We start from the raw sequence: 20137 nt of genomic DNA on the forward strand, positions 1-20137 counted from the left end.
TATATATAAAATAAACAATGAAATATGTACAATATGTGCGTTTATTAAAGTTGAAAGAAAAAAGCACATTAATAAATGACAGTAAAAATAAAGTTATTATTATGAAAATATTGTATTTTATCAGATGTGAAATAATCTGACGCCCCCTGCTCAGCTTTTGAAAACATCAGTCTGTGTTCTCACACTCTGTGCTACAATATAAATATCTACTGATTCCATTAATTGAAAATTTAACTTTACAAAATGAATTGATTCCAACTTCTTTGTTAAACACATTAAAACGTGAAGGGACTGACCTGATGCGTCTGTTTGCTGATGAGGATTTCATCATCGTCTTCATTTCCGGTCTGGTCCATAGTTTCCTCCATCAGGCTGGTTTCCTCCTCGTGCTCATTGTCCACTTCCTCCTGGACAAACGCATGAAAAGACACAATGAAGGTTTGTGGCACACGGACGCTGGAGTTCACCTGCAGCGGCTACAGGTTGGTTCTGATCCGGCCCTTTGCTGTCTTCCTCGCTCTCTCCTCATTTCACACTGTGTCCTATGAAGGTTTATCTGGTGAATCATTAAAGCCAGGAAAAGGAAAGACCCCAAATACAGCAGTAAAACAACAAACTGTAATAAATGAAATCCTGGCTGAGGTCCCCACCTTTACATCCTCCAGGCTGCTCTCCCAGTCAATCAGAGAGCTCCTCCTGCTGCGAGGAGTCTTCCTCTCAGCACTGCTGACGATGAAGGGCACGTCACCGGCAGACCTCTGCGGTTTAGTGGCAGGAGGCCTTGTGGACAGGACTACAACCTGGAAACAGAGGATTTGGTTAATACATAAGTCTGATGATGTAGTGGTAGTTTGGTTTTTCATAGAAAATAAATGGAGTTGAGAAAATGCACCTTCTGTGCCACGGCAGAGAATTTGAGGACGTTGAGGGTCTCGTCGTACATGGAGGCGCACTGGTTGATGTTGACTATCATGCAGACTTTGCCTCGGCCACAGAAGAAGCTCTGCAGGTAGTGGGTCAGCTTACTCTCTCTGAAGGGAACATGCTGAAGCAGCCTGAGGGGGGGAAAGGTTCGGTTTAGTTGGCTTTGATATTTTGTGCATTTTTAACCTTTGTTAGGTTTTGAATTGCTTCACTCATGAAGCTGAAGTGAAGGATTAAGTATGAATCATTTTCTTTGAATGGTTTAAAAATGCAGAAACCCATTTTGAAGACAGACAACAAGATATTCTACTCGAGTCGGGTCTGTTCCTAATGTTTCCTGTTTTTAGCATTCTACCAAAGACCTGAAGTTGAGACTTAGCCAGCTCGCTAACACTGGCCTAGAACAGAAATGTATGATTAACCCATTAAGATCAGATGCAACATGTGCGTCTATATACCTTTAAGACAAGGCTCGACGTTTGCGTGCTTCTTCCTTTAGAACCGGATCACTATGTCATCATTTTCAGGACATGTGACTGATGAAATTCATGATTCACTGAAAGGTAGTTGTTAGCGCTAAGAGGGGGGAGCGATATTGGAGCAGCAGAGTTTCATTGATGAAAACAACAATGAGGAAGATTCAGACGCTGTTCCTGCTGATCCCGACTCAGTCGGTAAGAGACATGTCGGAGGAGGAAGACGTTGGGGTCCTGGCAAGTTTGCGACTTTATTGATGTTGTTTTTTTTATGTTCATCACGTTTATGGAATGATTTACAATGTAAGCAAGGGGTTTTTTTCACATTTCATTTCATGTCTATCTGCTTCAGAGTTTGAGAAATTATAGTTTTCTGCCAGCTCTTCAGAAAACCCTCAGGTTTTAGAATGAGTTTTTATTCAGAGCTTTAGGGTCAAAGGGGTAATGTGTGTTAACCTTATAAATAAATAAAGTTATGTAAAAAAGCTGGTGTACAGAGGCCTGAGCTGCAGCAGCTGCCGGTTTAGTTTCCGACCCGGCAATTTGCTCCCTCTTCTACGACAGAGGTAATAATCTCACTTGGCCTGCTGATTGTGCCGCAGTGCATTGATGCATTTTCCCAGGATGAGCAGTGACGTGTTGATGTTTCCAGCTTCTTTCAGACGCTCTCCTTTATTCTGAGTCTTGGCGCATCTCTCCGAGCCGGCGAGGTCACACAGACACAACCTGATGACAAATAAATTAATCTACATGAACAACATGGTCCCTCACAATAAACCTTCATGTTCAACATTTCATGCTTAATTTCATTCTGCACACGAGTTTTTCCAGCCTTCCTGTTAAATCTTAAGTTTTACTCACTCACTGACTATGGGGACCTTCCCAATAGCGTCAATCCTCAAAATGCGAATGGTGAAAATACTGTGGCTGTAGAGAGACAGACAAAACATATATTTCATCAACTTTATATCAAAATGGTGTAAACACAAACTTAAGAGGAGAGTCGGACCGATTCACGGTTAGTCGATAAAACGTCTTTCACAGAGACAACGCTGCTGCCTCGTTCCTCACCTCCGGCTGGACAGGTGGTTGAGTCGGGTGGAGGAGAAGCTCTGGTTCCTCTTCCCCAGCTTCATCACCGTGTACGCCTCTTCTGCACTGTTGACCTGAACCCAGCGCAGATCTAAATACAAAATACACAAAGATATTTATATAAAAGGTCCTCTGTTGTTTTTCTACACATCAGGCACACTAGCAGGAGTTAAAGAATTCTCCAAACTTTTACTAGCGTCAGCCAACACTGCCAAGTGGAAAACCGGAATCCAAACCTCCTGATGGTTTGATTAACATGTTCTGTGACACGTCCCTTCAAAAAATGATTTATTAATAAGCAGCAGGTGCCACAAGAGTGAACCTGCCGCATCTCATTAAACATCACATATGAAGTCATTTCATTAAACCGGCTCGACGAACCTTTGACAAAGGTATTGCCGCTGACATCCTGTGACAGACGCAGTACCGTCCTCCTCAGGGCCCCGCTGGAGGCCACCTCCAGGAGGTCGTGAATGTTCTCATTGTAGATTTCACAGAAGGAAACCCAAACAGAGAACTTAGCGTGCGTTTGCAGACCCAGGCTGATTTTGTCCTCTGCAGCCACAGTCGTCCCGAGGATGGAGGCACCTTCAGAGAAAACTAATCAGTAACAGCAGCAACACACAACATAACACATTCTCTAATACATTTTATAAAGAATAAAGCTAATTACAATGATTACTGTTCAATGTGTGTTTGAGCCGTTTATAAACTTTGATGACACACATCTATATTGGTTTTAATTGTACATTTATAAAAAAAAACTGCATTTATGTTGAATATGGCTCCTAATGGCACCGAGTGTTTCAAACCATCTTGGACTCATCTCGCTCGGGACGGCTGTGGTCCGTCAGGAAACTGAAGGTGAGACCCCTCTACTGCCTTCGCCTCCCAGCACTACATTCTAAAGGTATCTTTTTGAGACACTTAAGGATGAAGTTACACTTTCAACAAATAGATAAAACAAACACATCTACCTTCAATGAGCGTCTTGGTGGTCGAGTTCAACAGGCTGGCATTGCTCCTGTCACTCTAAAAGACAAATAGTAAACAGCAGGTTTATTTAACGAACAATTCCAGGGGCAATGTCAGCGCTTGATAAGAGTCATTAGTATGAAGATGCAAGGAAGGAAACCGTGGGAACAGGCAGGTTCTCCTCAGCTGCAGTTCTGAAGCTTTAACAGTTTATGTAACAGTGAGAGTGAAGTTCACTTTTACTTCACTGACCTGAAGCAAAGGACGAGCAAAAACTTAAGAGGCCTAATAATGGAATAGAGTTCATGCAGTTTCATAGACAATTATAATCGATTTTTTAAAGTTTGAAAAACTGGAGAAAAACTGAGACCAATGACGGGACGAGGAGAACATGGTCGTTCATGGCCGGCAGGTGGACAGACTTTCACCTGTAGACACGAGACAGTATTTGAGCCGCTGACTAAGGATGGACGACGCGTCTCTTGTACAGAAACTATGGTAAAATACGAACTCGATACTAACGCTGCTAACTTGTGGTGATGACATCATTTAGATTCAGAGTCTGTGCAGCAGTAATCGTGAAGTGGAGCCATGGTAGTAAAGTCCTGCTCTTACAGGATTTCGACCAATCAGGAGTCAGTCTCAGCTGTCAATCATGACATCTCAGCCGTTTTTATATCATCAAATAATTAATTCAAACCAAACTGATCAGAAACACTTGAGCAATCATCAGTGAGATGTCTACTTCGATTTTTTTTGTTTGGTCCATGTTCCGTCTGCCAACATGGAGGAGTATTAGACCTATACTGCAACCGGCCACCAGGGGGCGATCAAGAGCATTTGTATTCACAATTGTGAGCCGTCATGTCGTCCATCTTTGTTTACGGTGTGTGGTTTGACCTAGTTAGTTTCAAGCAGCCTTGTCTCAAACAGGTGAATAGAGCAGTTACTTCTTTCAGTTGCCTGAAGAGGTTTCTCTTGAACACCGTCTCCTCCACCTGCTGCTCTGCACTGAGTCCGGTGAAATCTCTGCAGTGATGAGGTTTGATGGTCGTCCCGGCGAAAACCTGCTTATCGATGCTACTGAAGATGACGTCAAGAGACCTGGGCAGGATCCCTGCATCAGCATCTGGACCTGGAGGGACAAGAGTATGTGGTCATGTTATGTTCCTCCTCCTCTTCATCATTAAACTCAAACATCTGAATCAAACTAAGTGCTTGAAAGAAGCTGCTGATCTCAAGATCACTTTCTCCTGAGACATCTCAAACTGTCACAATATTGTTTAACCGTTGTAGCACCGTCTAAGGCCCTATTCACACCTGGTATTACCATCCGTCCTCAATGTGTCTCCTGTGATCACATCTCACTTCCTGCATGTAAATAAACATTTGTCATCTCAAATCAACATGTGGTCAATGAGAAGCATAAAAAGCACAAATACATTTAAATTGCAGTGGGTCAGAGATGTCAGCTGAGTCTGCAGTCCGTCATTTGCATTGTGAAAGCACCTATGAGTGCTCAGATTTCAGGATGCATTCAGGTGCATTCGGACTTGAACTTAGCACTGACCACTCAGGACAGAGGTTAACACCAGGTCTACACAGGGTGTAAATGATCGAGGGAGAGGAACAGACCTAAGAAGGTGAAGGTCTTCCCAGCGTTGGTGACTCCGTAAGTGAAAACCAGCGAGTTTTCTCCTTCAAGAACATTTTTCACTAAGTTCTTCACTGTGCCTTCAAACAGCTCTCTCTGCGTCGCCTCAGGACCGTACACCTGAGGAAAGAAGGAAACAAGCTCAGAAATAATCAGTGGATACTTTCAAGTGTGTTTAATGGAAGAAGAAGAAGAAATCAAAACAAGTCTGTGGAAGAAGATAAATCTGCCTGTGGCTTCCTAGTCTGCCCGAGGAACCGACCTGAGAGAACTGGAAGCGTTGTCCAGTCTGTGGAAGTGATTTGTCAACGCTCGCCGAGAGCGACAAACATGGAGGCTTCAGCAGGACTGTGTCAGGAAACTCGATGGCAACACAATCCTGTAAAAAAACAGCTGATTAACTAAAAAACAACTATTCCACAGAATCAACTCCCTGCATACGAGTGCCTGTTTCTTTATTTTACCAGTGACTCTCCGTTACTTCTCTCTGCTGAGGTGAAGGGTCGGATTCGGAGGAAGACCTGAAGGTGGTCTCTCTCCTCGATGCTGGAATGCTGCAGGAAAAGCATAGGACACATTTTTGGACTTTAGATTGAAGCTCACATCTGGATTAGTCAACAACGTGTCAGTGGCTCAGAGACATAGTGAAAACAGATGGATCTGGTAGAGCTCAAACTTCTGCAAACAGCCTCCTGCAATTCAATCAAGCTGCACCAAATCACACACACACTCATATCAGTTCTGTAAAATAATGTTTTTCATCAAGATCCAGGAATTATTCTCTGAGAAATCAAGCGCTGTTAAATTTAAAAAAAATCCTGCATCCACCCCAAATTGTAATGAGTTCTTTCTCTCATGTCTCATCAATTTACTGTTAATCTGTTCAGCAGTTTTTGCATAATCCTGCTGACAAACTTCACTTGGACACGTCCGTCTGTGTTGTGTCTATATTGACGGGTTTTACGACATCAGGAACTTTTTTCAACGTCTTTTGACACCAATTCCTCCGTGTCGTGTCGGTCAAGTGACAAAACTCTGCTCGGAACAGACGCTTTGAGCTCTACTCATCCAGTGCAGCGTCGTTGTTCCACAAACGATCAAAATAGCTTCTTATGTCTATATTAAAACTAAATCAAAATGGCGCTGTGGGCAAGTGATATAATCAGTACATGTCTGAAAAGCTGTAACACCCAACACAACTGTGGCAGCTCCACCACCCAACCACCAAGTGTACTATTAGAAGAGAGGGTTTTCTGAATTTACGCCTTAGTTTTAAGTTGTATACCTATTTTGTTAAAAAGAAATTTGACATTGTAATACTTGTATTTTATTTGTTTGTTTTTACATACCAGAAAATGTTGAGAAAACCAGATGGTACTAAAAAGGTTTAGTTTGCAATTTAACCAATGAAAATGTTGGTTTGTTTATTTTAAGAGTCGTGTCTTTTGCTTCTTTTGCATATTTATGTAATAAGGCAAAATAAAATGTATCTGATTACTCGATTAACTGATGGAATAACTGATAGAACCCTCGATTACTCGATGGCTGCAGCCATAGCCTCTTGTACTCATCTGTCAAGTTCAACTAAACGTTTGCTTTGGTCCCTCTGGTGCGCCCACCTCCGTCTTTGTGTGGGGGGGGTTCTGCCCACATTCTGCTCAGAGCCACCCCTCCTCTGCCTCTGATTGGCCCTGGTATTCTTCATGTATGTGTGAAAGCCCCCCCCCCCCTGCGCTCCTCCCTGGCATCACAACCTTAACACACCAGTAACTGTAGTGAGTGTAAATCTGGTCCTGCCAGTGCCGTCGTCTGAAGGTGAGGGGGGGCTCTAGTCAGAGTCAGTGTACTTTGACATTCACACCAAACAACAGGAACAAGTACTGTATTAGACATGAATAGACGTCATACAGACAGAACTCTTTCAACAGGCTCTACCTTTCCCAGGTATGTTAACCTGTGGAGGCTTTCAGTTCACTGCAGCTGCTGACATCAACTGAACTCTTGACATGTTCCAGAAATGTTCTGGACAGGCTGTGTGTGAAAATGCAAATGTCAGAGTCAGTTGCTCTGGACATTTAGTGGAACTTTTCCTGCAGCCCCCTATTAAGATCTCTGAGGAGGTTCCAGATCTTCTGGTGATGAGGGCCGACGCCGGTGTGGATGAGCTGTAAACAACAACACTGATCTTTCCACAGCAGAGTTTATACGTCATGTCCGGCCTCCTGCTGCTCTACAGGCTCCGCCCCTGCTGCTCTACAGGCTCCGCCCCTCGCCTGATGTTCCCACATGTTCCTGTTTGAACGAGTCGGACCCGACAACCTGCTGCTAATTATGCATAAAACTTTATTTGTTATATTTTGAGTAAAATCTGTGATACTTGAGTAAATTGAATTTATGAACTCATCCATCAATGTTTTCTTTTCCTTCACTTGTTAATTTCTTTTTCCTTTTACCTGTGAGTTTGGTAAAGTGCTGAATTCTGATGAGTCGTCGCCCTTCAGCTCGTCTGCGTCGAGCTGCTCTCTTCTCTCTGCCTTGTTGTTTAGGCTTGACTCCATCATCCTGGAACAACAAAGAGAAGATTCAACACTCAAAATACAATCTGACGATAGAACAATAAATCCTGAGCCTTGTATAGATATTACAATCTGAATGACTTTAACCAAAAATTTCAGCTAAATTATTTTTTTAATAATGTTTCTATATTCTGTCTTTGCTTTCAAAAATTAAGGAATCCCCAAATCAATGTAGAAACCTTGACAAATAAAATATATAGATAAAACAGTGGCACCTTTAGGGCGATGATCTGCGTTCTAATAAATAAAGTGCATAATGGAGTCATTTAAGTTTAAAAATTCAGTTAAAATGACATTAGTATCAAATGTGCACAGACAATTAAAAGATAAATAAAATCTACTGATTCAAGTAAAACTAAGTCAATAAACAGATAACCGTTATATTTTTATATTACTATAAACAGAGAATACTTTATTGATCCCCATGAGGATAATAAACCCTAAATTACAACAGTGCACAAAATGAAGGCAGCACATCCACTGGTGGTGGAAACCATCTCAAAGTGACAGAATGAGGATGATTAAATAGCAGCAAGGAGTCACATTGTGATGTAATATTATACAGTGCAACGTATATGGTTCAGACTAGGATGTTAAATATATATGAACTATGCGCACATTACTAATCTTACTTCTATTATTTGTAGTATTATTAATACTGTTAAACAAATGGAAAATTAGAAAGGTAACAATAGAATAGTTCAATAGTTCATTCATATACTAAAATGTATAACACCATACAATAGATATTATGATATATGTATTGTGTCCATATTTCAGTCAGAGCAATAAATCATGTTCAACATCTCTACATATGAAAAAGGATACTGGACAAACAAATGTACAAATCATTCCAATCCTGTTCTAGTTTTTACAACATATTGCACAATTATTTTCCCAAATCAAATCAAATATACTTTGTCCCGATGGGGGGAATTGATACAAAGTGATACAGCAGCTGCAGAACATATTGCACAAACAATATTTGTCTACTTCTTGTGACATTTTCTATTGTCTGCTACATTTGTAAACATGTTATATTTTTTCTTGCACAAAACGCAATTCTTTATATTTGTTAACTAACTTGGCAGTAAAGGCAAAGCACTAGTGTCGCCTCTGATCAATGAGCCTGATGCAGCGCTTCAGCCTCGAGGGAGAAACCCACCGACCAACAGGTTGCTCCAGATCAGATGTGAAACCAGATCCTGCAGCTTCAACAGGCTGCCAAGTCGCTTTGACACCGGAGTTGGTTTCAGCATCTGTCTACCTGGACGTGGAGTTTTGTGTAGTGTCGTTCAAATACGTGGTTAACGTGCAGGACAAAGATTCATCGTGAATAACGTGAAACACGGAGAACTACACGTCCTGAGCTCAAGCTAACTGCTGGAAGCTAACTGCTGGATGCTAACTGCTGGATGCTAACTGCTTCGTTTATCATCGACAGCTGCTGTCAACAGTTCTTCATTAGCCAAGCTAACGCTAACCAGCTACCTAACCACTGTCCACAGGTTATTTGACACATGGCTGTGACTAGCGACCCTCACCTGACAGTGTGACCCGGGACATGAGCTCCGGAGACGGACACACTTTCTCCAGTAAAGGCAAACTCACATCGTGGCAGCGGCAGCTCGCAGAGGCACTTCCGGTGTCAACAGAAACTGCCACTGATTGTAAACGCAGCTGCCTTTGATGCCCCACTGTTGTTTAAACAAGCAGAATCACAAATCAGCCACATAAACGAGCATGTTCCACAGGTGGGGAAATAGAGATAAGTGTTCTTGGTGCTCAAAACAGAAACACGCTGATAAACATTTATGAATCATGATTAAATCTCAGGGAGCGAGTCACCAACCAACCGGGTGGCAGCAGTGAAGCTGCCTCGACCAGCTGCCTTTACAATCACTGGCAGGTTCTGTTACCACCGGAAGTGCCTCCACGAGCTGCCGCTCTCCACTTCCTCCATTCAGCGCAAACAACCGCGAAGATCCACAACAACACGACTGGCGCGTGAGAGTTTGAAACGGACCAATAGGATTCAAGACGGGACGGCGCATGCGTCCTTCCTTTGATGCGTTCAGGAACGTCTTCTGGTCGGAAATCTGAAGATATTGTAATGGTTCCAAACCAGTGATACGTTTATGGTAACTGGTTTAGTGAAACAGGAGAGTGGGCTAAACAACAACAATGTTTAATATGACTTGTGAATATGTCAGGGGAAATAAGTTCAGTGAGTAAGACAAGTTGATGTTTTTCTCACAGAAAGGTCTCAAACTCCTGGTTCTTGAACATGAATAAAGTGAATTCCTGCTTGAAGGTTTAAAATAAATGTATTTGAAGGAATATGAGTCAGTGATACTTGTACAGACTGTATATAAGTAGAATTCCACTGATACAAGGTGTTTAACAGGAGGCACCATGAGTGTGGTCCTGGATTTGCCCTACACTCTGTGTATCTGGATCTCTGCTGCAGTTGTCATCATCTACACTCTGCTGGGAGCAAAACTGTGGCTGATGTCAAATGTACTTCACTGGTGTTGAGAGAAATCCTCAAGATAAAGACACATGACTCATATTTTAAATCTGTTTCATTTTCAAGGCACTGGGAAGTCTGGGATTTCAGTATTTACACCAGAGGACGTTGGCAGCTTCTTCATTAGCCACAGCTAAGCTCTCGTGCTTTGTCGCTGCTTTCGTCATACTTGTGTTTGGAACACCTCCAATACTGCTTGGGGCAGCTGCTGCATCTACAGGTACTGACAACTTCTACATACTTAAGTAAACTGTGACATCTTACATCCACTTATCTGTTGTATTTAATGTTACGGAAAGAACAAAACATGTTAAATCAATAGTTAAATCACAGGAAACCAAGGAGCAACATCTTTGCATAACTTAGTGAGCAGGTAGAGAGCAAGGTGACCTTTTGTTGATTTGTGTACTAAACAGTGGGTTTTGAAACCAAGGTTGATCCATTACCATATAAAACAAAGAGCTGAGTCACAGTCCTTAGTGCAGGAGAGTCAACTGTAAACAAACAACTATTTTACTGTCCAAACATAAAAAGACCAAATGATCACTGTAAGCAGACTACTTGATCACTATAACCAAGTTCTTTAACCAGCCTTTGAATAGGAGCGATTCTGTTGACGATTTGGACGGTTGATTACTTTGTCCTTGATCACTTTATACGGTGTCCACTGTAATGTTTTACTTTTGTACGAATTTTCTTTGGTCTGCTCCTCAGATTGGAACCTGACGTCTTATGGTTCTCCATTTCCATATGAACGTGGGGAAGCAGCTCAAGTCCTGCCCCTCACATTACAGCACCTCACCCCGTCCTTCATCTCCATAATCGGAACTGGATGTGTTGCTGCTGCTGTGATGTCATCTGCTGATTCTGGTTTGATTTCTGCTGCTTCTGTCTTCACCTCCAACATATACAAGAACATCCTGAGGCCACAGGTGAGAACATTGAATTATAAGATAAGAGTTAGTATCTCAAACCTCTTCACCTCCTCCTCTCTACTTTTTCTCCAGGCATCAGACAGAGAGATTCAGTGGGTGATCCGAGTTGCTGTGATGGTCGTGGGTTTGGTTGGTACATCACTAACCAGCCAGAAAAACAGTGTCTTACTCTTCTGGATTCTTAGTGCTGAAGTGGCCTACGTCATAATCTTCCCTCAACTGGTCTGCGTCCTCTTCGTCAATATCTCCAATGGTTACGGAGCTGTTATGGGCTGTGTGGTGGGATTGGTGCTCAGAGTTCTCAGTGGACTCCCATCACTCGGGCTGCCAGTTGTCCTCCACTTCCCAGGATGTGTTCTAGAGGATGGAGTTCATGTCCAGTACGCTCCAGTTAAGACCATCTCCATGCTGTCTGCCATTGCTGCCATCGTGTTGTTCTCCTATCTGACGTCTGTGCTCTTCAACAAAGGCCTGTTACCTGAGAAGTGTGACGTGTTCAAGGTGAAAGTCCAGCAATCAGCACGAGAGCTGACACTGGTACATGGGGCCAAAGAAGACAATGAGAAAGAGACACTGGATAACACATGTCCTCAGACTGAGGCCTCAGAGCCAATGATTAGCTCAGAGTGTTAGAGTCCCTGAATATCTGTTGTTTGAAATCTAACACAGACCAGGAAGTTCTATCACATCCTACATCCCCATGGAGACGTCTGCATCCAAAACACAGGGGTATTCAGAAAAGTGGACATAGATGGCACCAGTTCACTGAGCACATTTGTCTACAGTTCATCAAGATTGACTTTCTTTCATTAAAATAAGTTCTTATTGCAACTTTGGTCCTTTATTGGGTTCTTTGTTTATACTGGGACAAATGACAGCGAGATCTACTGAACTACAAAGATTGTGATCTCACCATGTTGTGTGTCTATTATGATGTAAAGTGTTATGGTGAGATATGTTGTGCAATAATGCATTAAACATGATACCATAAAATGGTGTGCCTTTCGGCATTCAACAAATTTCAAAATATCAAAATAATATATTGAATATTAATATTACAAATATTAATATTAAATAATAACTTTAATTGATTAAAGTTACCTCAGGGCACCATTCTTCAAAGGAAGGGAAAAGATAGCCAATTTATTGATTAAGTCTCATAAAAGTACTAACTACAAATTTGGAACTCTGATTAACAATTAAATGAATAACTGTAACCAAAATTACCATATAGATAGTTAGCTAAGTTGAAGGATATAGAGTTCTTGACAGTGTAGAGGTTGGCAAAATTCACTGATGCAACAGTAATGAAAAAACAAAGAGCTCTCTGTGCGGCGGCGGCGGCTTTTACAGCCTTCACAACCGCGGCGGACGCTTCCGTGCGGGGGATGAACATAGTCACGAGAGCCTTTCCCAGCTGCTCTAGGAACACCCTCCGCTTGTTCCGCTTGCCGTGTTCGTTGAGAATGTTGAGAATGTTGTGAAAAACGACCAGGGGCCAGCGCGCGGTCATCCTCCTGCAGCTGTACGTTCCGATCACCTTGTCTAGGTTGTCCACGCCACCTTTGTTGCGGTTGTAGTCCAGGACGATGACCGGTTTCCCGTCCTCGCGGTCGCTGACGTCGGCCTCGGCATGCCGCGTGCTCAGGAGCACCACGTTCCTGTTTTTCTTTGAGATGTAGGACAGCAGAGTGGCAGTGGGCGTGAATGCGAACTTGGATGAGAACACCTCTCTTCCCTTGACCGCGAGCAGCCCGGTCGGGAGCTCGGGCTTGTTCTTCTGAACAGTGCCGACCACGGTGATCTTCCTCTCCAGGAGCTGCCGCGCGAGTTCGTAGGAGGTGAAGTAATTGTCGCACGTGACGTTACGACCGTGCAGTCCCTCCGTTACATCGAGCACTACCCGCAACCCCTGGTTCCGTTCTGGGCGTCTGCCGCTCGGCTTTCCGGTGTACACTTGCATCTTCCAAGCGTAGCTGGATTTTGCATCGCAGGCCACCCACGACTTCTTCTCGGTCTGCTTTTCTGTCTGCTTCTCGGTCTGCTTCTCCATCTCCTTGTCCATCCGCTTCTCGGTCTGGCTCTTTCGCGTCCTCTTCGGGTTCAGAGGATGGTTGCTGGGAGAATAGCTGTTGGAGAACCTGTTCTCTGGTGAAACGCTCCTGACGTGACATCGTGCCATGGTCAGAGAGGGTGGCACACGGAGAATGGCACACCGGCCTAACTGTGGGTCTAATGTACCCCCCTAGATTACAACTGGAATCAGGTGTGGGTCTAAATGACCCCTCAGGAGAATTGGATAATGACAATCCTTGGGTCACCCTAACCCTAACCCTAACCGGCCAGGGCTTGTGGATGATCACACACACACACGCACGCACGCACGCACAGACACACACACCCAGACACACACACACTCTGGGTCAATCCGACCCAGGAACAACACAAGGATTAAAAACATTAATATTAAATAATAACTTTACTTGATTAAAGGGGCACCACCCTTCAAAGGAAGGGAAAAGATTTATTGATTAAGTCTCATGAAAGTACTAAATACAAATTTGGAACTCTGATTAACAATTAAATTAATAACTATAACCAAAATTACCATATATATAGTTAGCAAAGTTGAAGGATATAGAGTTCTTGACAGTGTAGAGGTTGGCAAAATTCACACTTATGCAACATTAATGTAAACAACACTTGTGAAAGAAAAACATTGATTATGAAGATAATAAAGTATAAAAACAAAAATTACTAAAGGTGTACTTACTATATAAATATGTGTATGTGAGTATGCATGTGCGTGTCTGTGTCTGTGTGTCTTTGTGAGTGAGTGTGTTTTCAAAATGGCGGCTGGCCACTTTGAAGACAGGACCCCCAGTATGTTTACGACATGTAGCGGGTGTGTGTGTGTGTGTTGGTGCCAAATTAGAGAAAGTAGCTGGTTGCATGCAAAGAAAGACTCTGAAGAGCATAACATAACTAACATTAACTTTCAAATAACTTATAACCAAAATATCACAGCAACACAAATCAAACTTATAAACATCACATGGAATCGAATGAACAGTCTTTGCTTAGCCTAGTATAATTATTAAGCCCAGTTGTGTTACCAGTCCATGAAAAGGGAAAAAAGGTGGAGGTGCTGTTCAAAGTCCAGTGAAGTCGTCTTGCTGGTTTGTGGCTCCTGTTTTTGTGGTTCTGCTGTGTGATGCAGCTTTTGAGCTGGTTCTTAGGCAGGCCCTCGCGTCGCTGCCTTTTGGAAGGTTTTAGCAGTCTGCTCCAGTCAGGCCTGCTTGAAGGTTGGTAGAGCTTGGATTGGAAGGAAGATTCCCTCGCTCGGTGAGTGGAAAGCTGCACCTCTCCTCCATTGAAGTTGAGAAGAGAGGTGACCTCCTCTCGGAGAGTTGAGTCGAAAGGATGAGTTGAAAAGAGCAAGTGAGCTGGACAGCCACACTTCTCCTCTCAGAGGGTTGAGTAGAAAGAAGAGTGAGCTAGAGAAGCCACACTTCTCCCCTTGGAGAGTTGAGTAGAAAGAGAAAGAAGGAAGGGAGAACTGGGCTTATATTGGCCTGGTGACCTCATGGGTCATGGAGCCCAGAGTGACCAATAGTAGATGAAACTTGTGTCCCCGGTCGGTTTTCACACCTCTTTGTGACGTTGAGGCACCCTGGGAGACGGAGTTCTGGAGGCTCCGGTTTGTCTCCAGAACAAAGAACATGTGCTCAAGGCTTTTGACTACACATGTAGGCAGAACTGTAGTTCACAAATACCCGGTCTCAACATCCCCCCTTCGTTCTCAGGATCGCACCTGACGTGTGTTCCTGAGGGCGAACTTGAACATTCAGTTCATTTGGATGGTAACATCTGGACATTTGTTTATACTGTCTAGTTTGGCTAAGCAAGATTCAAATGAGACAAATAATTCAGATTACAATGACAGTACAATATGAATAACTTGTGCTCTTCACTAGGTTAGGGAGAAAAAGGAAAAATTAGACATTGTAAATTGTACGGTAAGATGCAGAGAGAGGGGCACGTACAATGATAAGGTCATTTTTGGAATGTCCAAGAGTTTTGTTCACTCCTTGGATCCTACTCAATGTAGTACTCAGTCTGATCTGTCAGACTTAACAATTTTAACCTTCAGGCAGGTTTTGCTGGGGAAGGGTGTCATAATTTTTCAAAGTCTCAAAATCCAAATGACTATCATTGTTTCTGTAATAATATGCTAATGTCCTAACATGTGTGGTATGGACTACATTCTAATTATGGAATGAAAAGTAGTCGATCCAAACATATTTACAAAGTTGGCAGTGGTATATAAGTTTAATCAGAATTTAGCTTTTGGAGTTTGCTGCTGTTGTTAACAAAACAGTTTTCATATTAACTGCAAGAAACTTAATACTGACTGTCAGTACCGGGGTGAACTGTGTTGGTTATGGCCTTGAGGAGCGAGCTCTGAATCGCCTGTGTCGTGGCTCAGGGCCGTAACGCTCTGGGGAGCCAGAGTCCAGGAGGACTTCAGAGGCGCTGTCACTGTGTGCTCGGTCATAACCATGTTTTGAACTGTACTCAGAGACGCTGTCGTCATCTTCTGAGTAGTGGTCAGTTGTCTGGGCCAGAATTTCAGAGTATGGTTTCCTACAGCTTCTACTGTGGGAATGCCTATCTCTGGGAAGTGGGTGGACATGGCCGATACGCTCAGTGTCCCTACGCTGCCTGTTGTCACCCCCCTTCGTTTTGTTTTGAGGGTGAAGTTTTGAGGCTGTGGATGAATTTGACACCGTGCTGTTTGTTTTGACGGACTCGGTTGCACCTACTGTAGCCTTGAAAGTGATAACAGTTTCCCAAGCCACCTGTGTCATCTTCCTGATCTGCTGCATTGAAGGTTTTCCTTGCTGTGTCATCAGTACAACATGTGTGCGTGTACATGGATGTAAGTTACGTAAGAACAAGGACTTGAAGGTGGGATTTTCTTCTAGGCCTGGTGTGTTCTTTCCCTGAAAATAAACATGCATCAAACGTCTGAAATAATCCTTGGGATTTTCGCGACGTGAATGTTTAATTTGGGATGCTGTAACAATGGATGTGATCTCGTCAGCAGTAGAAGAGAATTCCTCGACTAGTGCTTGACGGAGCTCTGTGTAGTTACTTGTGACACTGGAAGGAAGTGACTGAATTAACTTGTGAACAGCTGTAGAGCTGGTTTTTAACACAAGTCTAACCTTCTCTCTTTCTGTTGCATTTGGCACATCACTTAAGCTGAGATCTAGTTCCCTAAAGAAATTATCAGTATTGTTATCACAGTTGTCTGGATCAAATTGTTCAATATCTTTAGCTAGAAACTCAAGCAAATCAAAGCGCGGACACTGTGAGGTCCGGGCACGTGCATCACCTGCTGCAGGTCTCTCTGGTTGAGGGGGGGGGGTGCTAAAACATCTTGAAATGTTGAAGTCCCCCCTTTGGAGAGTTGTGCACGGAAAAATGTGTCATGCATCCGTGGATGAGAAGCATATGAGGCACAATGTGTTCTAGAAGATAAACTACATATGTCATCAATGTCAGTGTCAGAGTCAGAGAGAAGGGAAGTTAGGAAGCTGTTACCTCTTTCTGTCAGTGGAGGATCAGGAGGTGACTTAATTCCCAAAGACCTGGGGTCAGATGGGATTCTGTCCCATCTTGGGAGTGAAGAGGGAGTTAACCGTACACTATCGGAGGAGTGTGAATCAGAATAACCAGAATCACATTGGCTGAAAAACTGATGAAAAACAGATTGTGCAATAATGCATTAAACGTGCTACCATAAAATGGTGTCACGTTTAATGCATTATTGCACAACATAATGGTGCCCCGTGTGAGGCAGAGTACAGTTGGCAAAAACTCATAATTATGCAATATTATTATTTTATGAAAGAAAAACATTTATTATGAATATAATAAAGTATAAAAACACAAATTACTAACGGTGTACTTACTAAATAAAGATATGTATGTTAGTATGCGTGTGTGTGTGTCTGTGTCTGTGTGAGTGAGCGTGCTTCCAAAATGGTGGTTGGCCACTCCAAAGATAACAGCCCCCCCCCCCCCCCCCCCTTGAATGTTTACGACATGTAGCGGGGGTCAGAGAGATGGGTGCTGAGATATGTGGGTGTGTGTGTTGGTGCCTAATTAGAGAAAGTTACTAGATGCTTGCAAGGAAAGACTGAAGAGCATAACTAACATTAACTTTCAAATAACTTATAACCAAAATATCACAGCAACACAAATCAAACATATAACAATCACAAGGAATCGAATAAACAGTCTTTGCTTAGCCTAGTGTAATTATTAAGCCCAGTTGTGTTACCCGTCCATGGAAAGGGAAAAAAGGTGGATGTGCTGTTCGTCCAGTAAAGTCGTCTTGCTGGGTTGCGGCTCCTGTCTTTGTGGTTCTGCTGTGCAGTACAGCTCAGTTGCTGTTCGAAGTTCTCAGGCAGGACATCGCGTCACTGCTTGAAGGTTGGTAGAGCTTGGATTTGGAGGAGGTTTCCCTCGCTCGGTGAGTGGAAAGCTGCACCTCTTGCGCACACAGAGAGGTGGGCTCCTCTCGGAGGGTCGCATTGAAAGAGAATGAAGAGAGGGAGAACTGGCCTTATATTGGCCCGGTGACCTCACAGGTCATGGGGCCCAGAGTGGCCAATAGTAGTTGAAACTTGTGTCCCCGGTCGGTTTTCACACCTCTGTGTGACGTTGAGGCACCCTGGGAGATGGAGTTCTGGAGGCTCTGGTTTGTCTCCAGAACAAAGAACATGTGCTCAAGGCTTTTGACTACACATGTAGGCCGAACTGTAGTTCACAAATACCAGGTCCCAACAGATACAAAATCAGATATCGTAATGGTGGGAAATGACTCCTTCATATTGTTGGCATTTTAATCTGTGATGGCACTTAAAATCTTTTGTATTTACACACTTTCATTTTAACCACTTCACCATAATCTTTTAATACAGTTGATTAAATGATCACTGAATCATTGCAGCTGGTTTATTTAGAAAAGACAGGACAAACAATCTTGTCTATACTGGCTTCAAATTCTGAAACAAGCTCTTCCATTTGATTACAGCTACATTATGTGTTGTCCTCTCTGACCCAGAATAAGATTCATATCAACATGTAGCATACACAAGGGAGGGGAAAGCAAGAAGTCACAAGCTCAGTAAATGTCCACCTGTCTCTAGGTGTACTTAGAAATTTGCTGAGCTGGATCCAAATACAGACAAACAAGATATACAGCAAGTAGTTGATATATATATATATATACATAAAAACTGTCTCACACGTAGAAGGATGGCAAAAGAACTCAGGTGATACAAAACTGAAAGTACAGACAACAGGAAACACAGGACGACTGAAACAACCCAAACGTAAAAGTCAACCTGACAAAGAGAAACACAAAGACTCTACACACAGAGGAGGCAGAGATAATAGACCACAGGTGAAACACATGAGGAAAAGATGGAGACAAACACAACAATGGGAAACAGGACAAAGACAGAAAGTAAAGCGAGAGAGATACACAAAGAACAAAGTTTCAAAATGAAACAGGTAACGAAGAATTCAAAGTACAACACAATAATCAAACACAGAGCGGTAACCCCCCCCCCCCCCCAGACAGCTAGGAACCTGGGTGTGACACTCAACAGTCAACTCTCCCTCACTGCCAACATTACTGCAACAACCTGTTCCTGTAGATTCATGTTGCACAACATCAGGAGAATACGCCCCCTTCTCACTCAGAGGGCGTCACAGGTTCTGGTCCAGGCTCTGGTGCAGGTTCTGGTCCAGGTTCAGGTCGAGGCTCTGGTCCAGGTTCTGGTCCAGGCTCTGGTCCAGGATCTGGTCCAGGATCTGGTCCAGGTTCTGGTCCAGGTTCTGGTCCAGGCTCTGGTCCAGGATCTGGTCCAGGTTCTGGTCCAGGCTCTGGTCCAGGTTCTGGTCCAGGCTCTGGTCATCTAACACCTAGACTATTGCAACCCCCCTTCTGGCAGGTCTACCTGCTGCTGCCATCCGAACCTCTGCATCTCATCCAGAAAGCAGCAGCTCCACTGGTCTTTAACCTAAATTCACTCACACTCCTCCGCTCCTCCGCTCCCTTCACTGGTTACCAGTGGCATCAGGACAGAAAGTCTACACATCTTCCGCAGCAGACTAAATACACATCTCTTCAGAACACAACTTGGATTAAAACATTTTGTCTGAACAAATAAAAAAGTTTCGTTCTGTTTAGTTGCACTTACATGCAACACTTTGTAGTTTGGCTTTTTTGAAGCTAATGTAGTCACTTGATTCTTGTTGTTCTGGGTTTGCTCCTCATGGTTGATGCACTTATTGTGAGTCGCTTTGGATGAAAGCGTCAGCTCAATGAAATGTAATGACGCCGTTTCGAGTGCAATATGAATGTCAGGGCGTCCGGATACTTGGATGACACCACAGGAGCTGTATGGAGGCATGTTGTGTTTTTATTCTGTTGGCTTTTTACATCTGGGCATCGAGGCCACATTATCTTGTGTAATAGAAGTGAGAGTTATTCAGTAAAAACGTAATCAAGAAATCTTTTAGGAATTTTTCTGATGGGAGACAAACTAACACACACACACACACACACACACACACACACACACACACACACACACACACACATATCAACATGTAGCATACACAAGGGAGGGGAAAGCAAGAAGTCACAAGCTCAGTAAATGACCACCTGTCTCTAGGTGTACTTAGAAATTTGCTGAGCTGGATCCAAATACAGACAAACAAGATATACAGCAAGTAGTTGATATATATATATATATATATATAAAAACTGTCTCACACGTAGAAGGATGGCAAAAGAACTCAGGTGATACAAAACTGAAAGTACAGACAACAGGAAACACAGGAGCAGGACGACTGAAACAACCCAAACGTAAAAGTCAACCTGACAAAGA

The 20137-nt window shown here is 43.2% G+C and overlaps 2 protein-coding genes across 2 annotated transcripts in view; one reads left to right on the forward strand and one right to left on the reverse strand.

Annotated features, from left to right (window-relative positions):
• kif20ba (kinesin family member 20Ba) overlaps window positions 1-9393 on the reverse strand; it is a 48610-nt gene extending 39217 nt beyond the window's left edge. Inside the window, exons 1-15 of the mRNA XM_034608877.1 lie at window positions 9242-9393; window positions 7575-7683; window positions 5586-5675; window positions 5384-5500; window positions 5103-5241; window positions 4418-4602; window positions 3470-3524; window positions 2874-3080; window positions 2472-2583; window positions 2262-2327; window positions 1980-2126; window positions 893-1055; window positions 755-800; window positions 651-721; window positions 297-407 (exon numbers count right to left, since the gene is read on the reverse strand). Of these exons, the coding sequence (XP_034464768.1) occupies window positions 297-407; window positions 651-721; window positions 755-800; window positions 893-1055; window positions 1980-2126; window positions 2262-2327; window positions 2472-2583; window positions 2874-3080; window positions 3470-3524; window positions 4418-4602; window positions 5103-5241; window positions 5384-5500; window positions 5586-5675; window positions 7575-7682 (1617 nt within the window). The 5' untranslated portion in view covers window position 7683; window positions 9242-9393. The remainder of the gene's footprint in view (window positions 1-296; window positions 408-650; window positions 722-754; window positions 801-892; window positions 1056-1979; window positions 2127-2261; window positions 2328-2471; window positions 2584-2873; window positions 3081-3469; window positions 3525-4417; window positions 4603-5102; window positions 5242-5383; window positions 5501-5585; window positions 5676-7574; window positions 7684-9241) is intronic.
• A 719-nt stretch (window positions 9394-10112) lies between these two features.
• On the forward strand, window positions 10113-12118 carry LOC117775576 (high affinity choline transporter 1-like). The gene is made up of 5 exons (XM_034608878.1): window positions 10113-10217; window positions 10294-10447; window positions 10942-11159; window positions 11235-11810; window positions 11901-12118. Exons 1-4 carry the CDS (start codon window positions 10113-10115, stop codon window positions 11793-11795), a joined length of 1038 nt encoding a protein of 345 aa, XP_034464769.1. The 3' UTR covers window positions 11796-11810; window positions 11901-12118.
• The last annotated feature ends 8019 nt before the right edge of the window (window positions 12119-20137 follow it).

This window comes from Hippoglossus hippoglossus, chromosome 15, assembly GCF_009819705.1.
Source record: "Hippoglossus hippoglossus isolate fHipHip1 chromosome 15, fHipHip1.pri, whole genome shotgun sequence".
Taxonomy (NCBI): Eukaryota; Metazoa; Chordata; class Actinopteri; order Pleuronectiformes; family Pleuronectidae; genus Hippoglossus; species Hippoglossus hippoglossus.

Excerpts from the sequence above, each read along its gene's own strand:
- LOC117775576 (XM_034608878.1), top strand. The coding sequence starts at position 10,113 with ATGAGTGTGGTCCTGGATTTGCCCTACACTCTGTGTATCTGGATCTCT. Across the intron at positions 10,218-10,293 it reads AACTGTGGCTGATGTCAAAT|GCACTGGGAAGTCTGGGATT; the intron begins GTACTTCACTGG and ends TTCATTTTCAAG. Across the intron at positions 10,448-10,941 it reads GGCAGCTGCTGCATCTACAG|ATTGGAACCTGACGTCTTAT; the intron begins GTACTGACAACT and ends TCTGCTCCTCAG.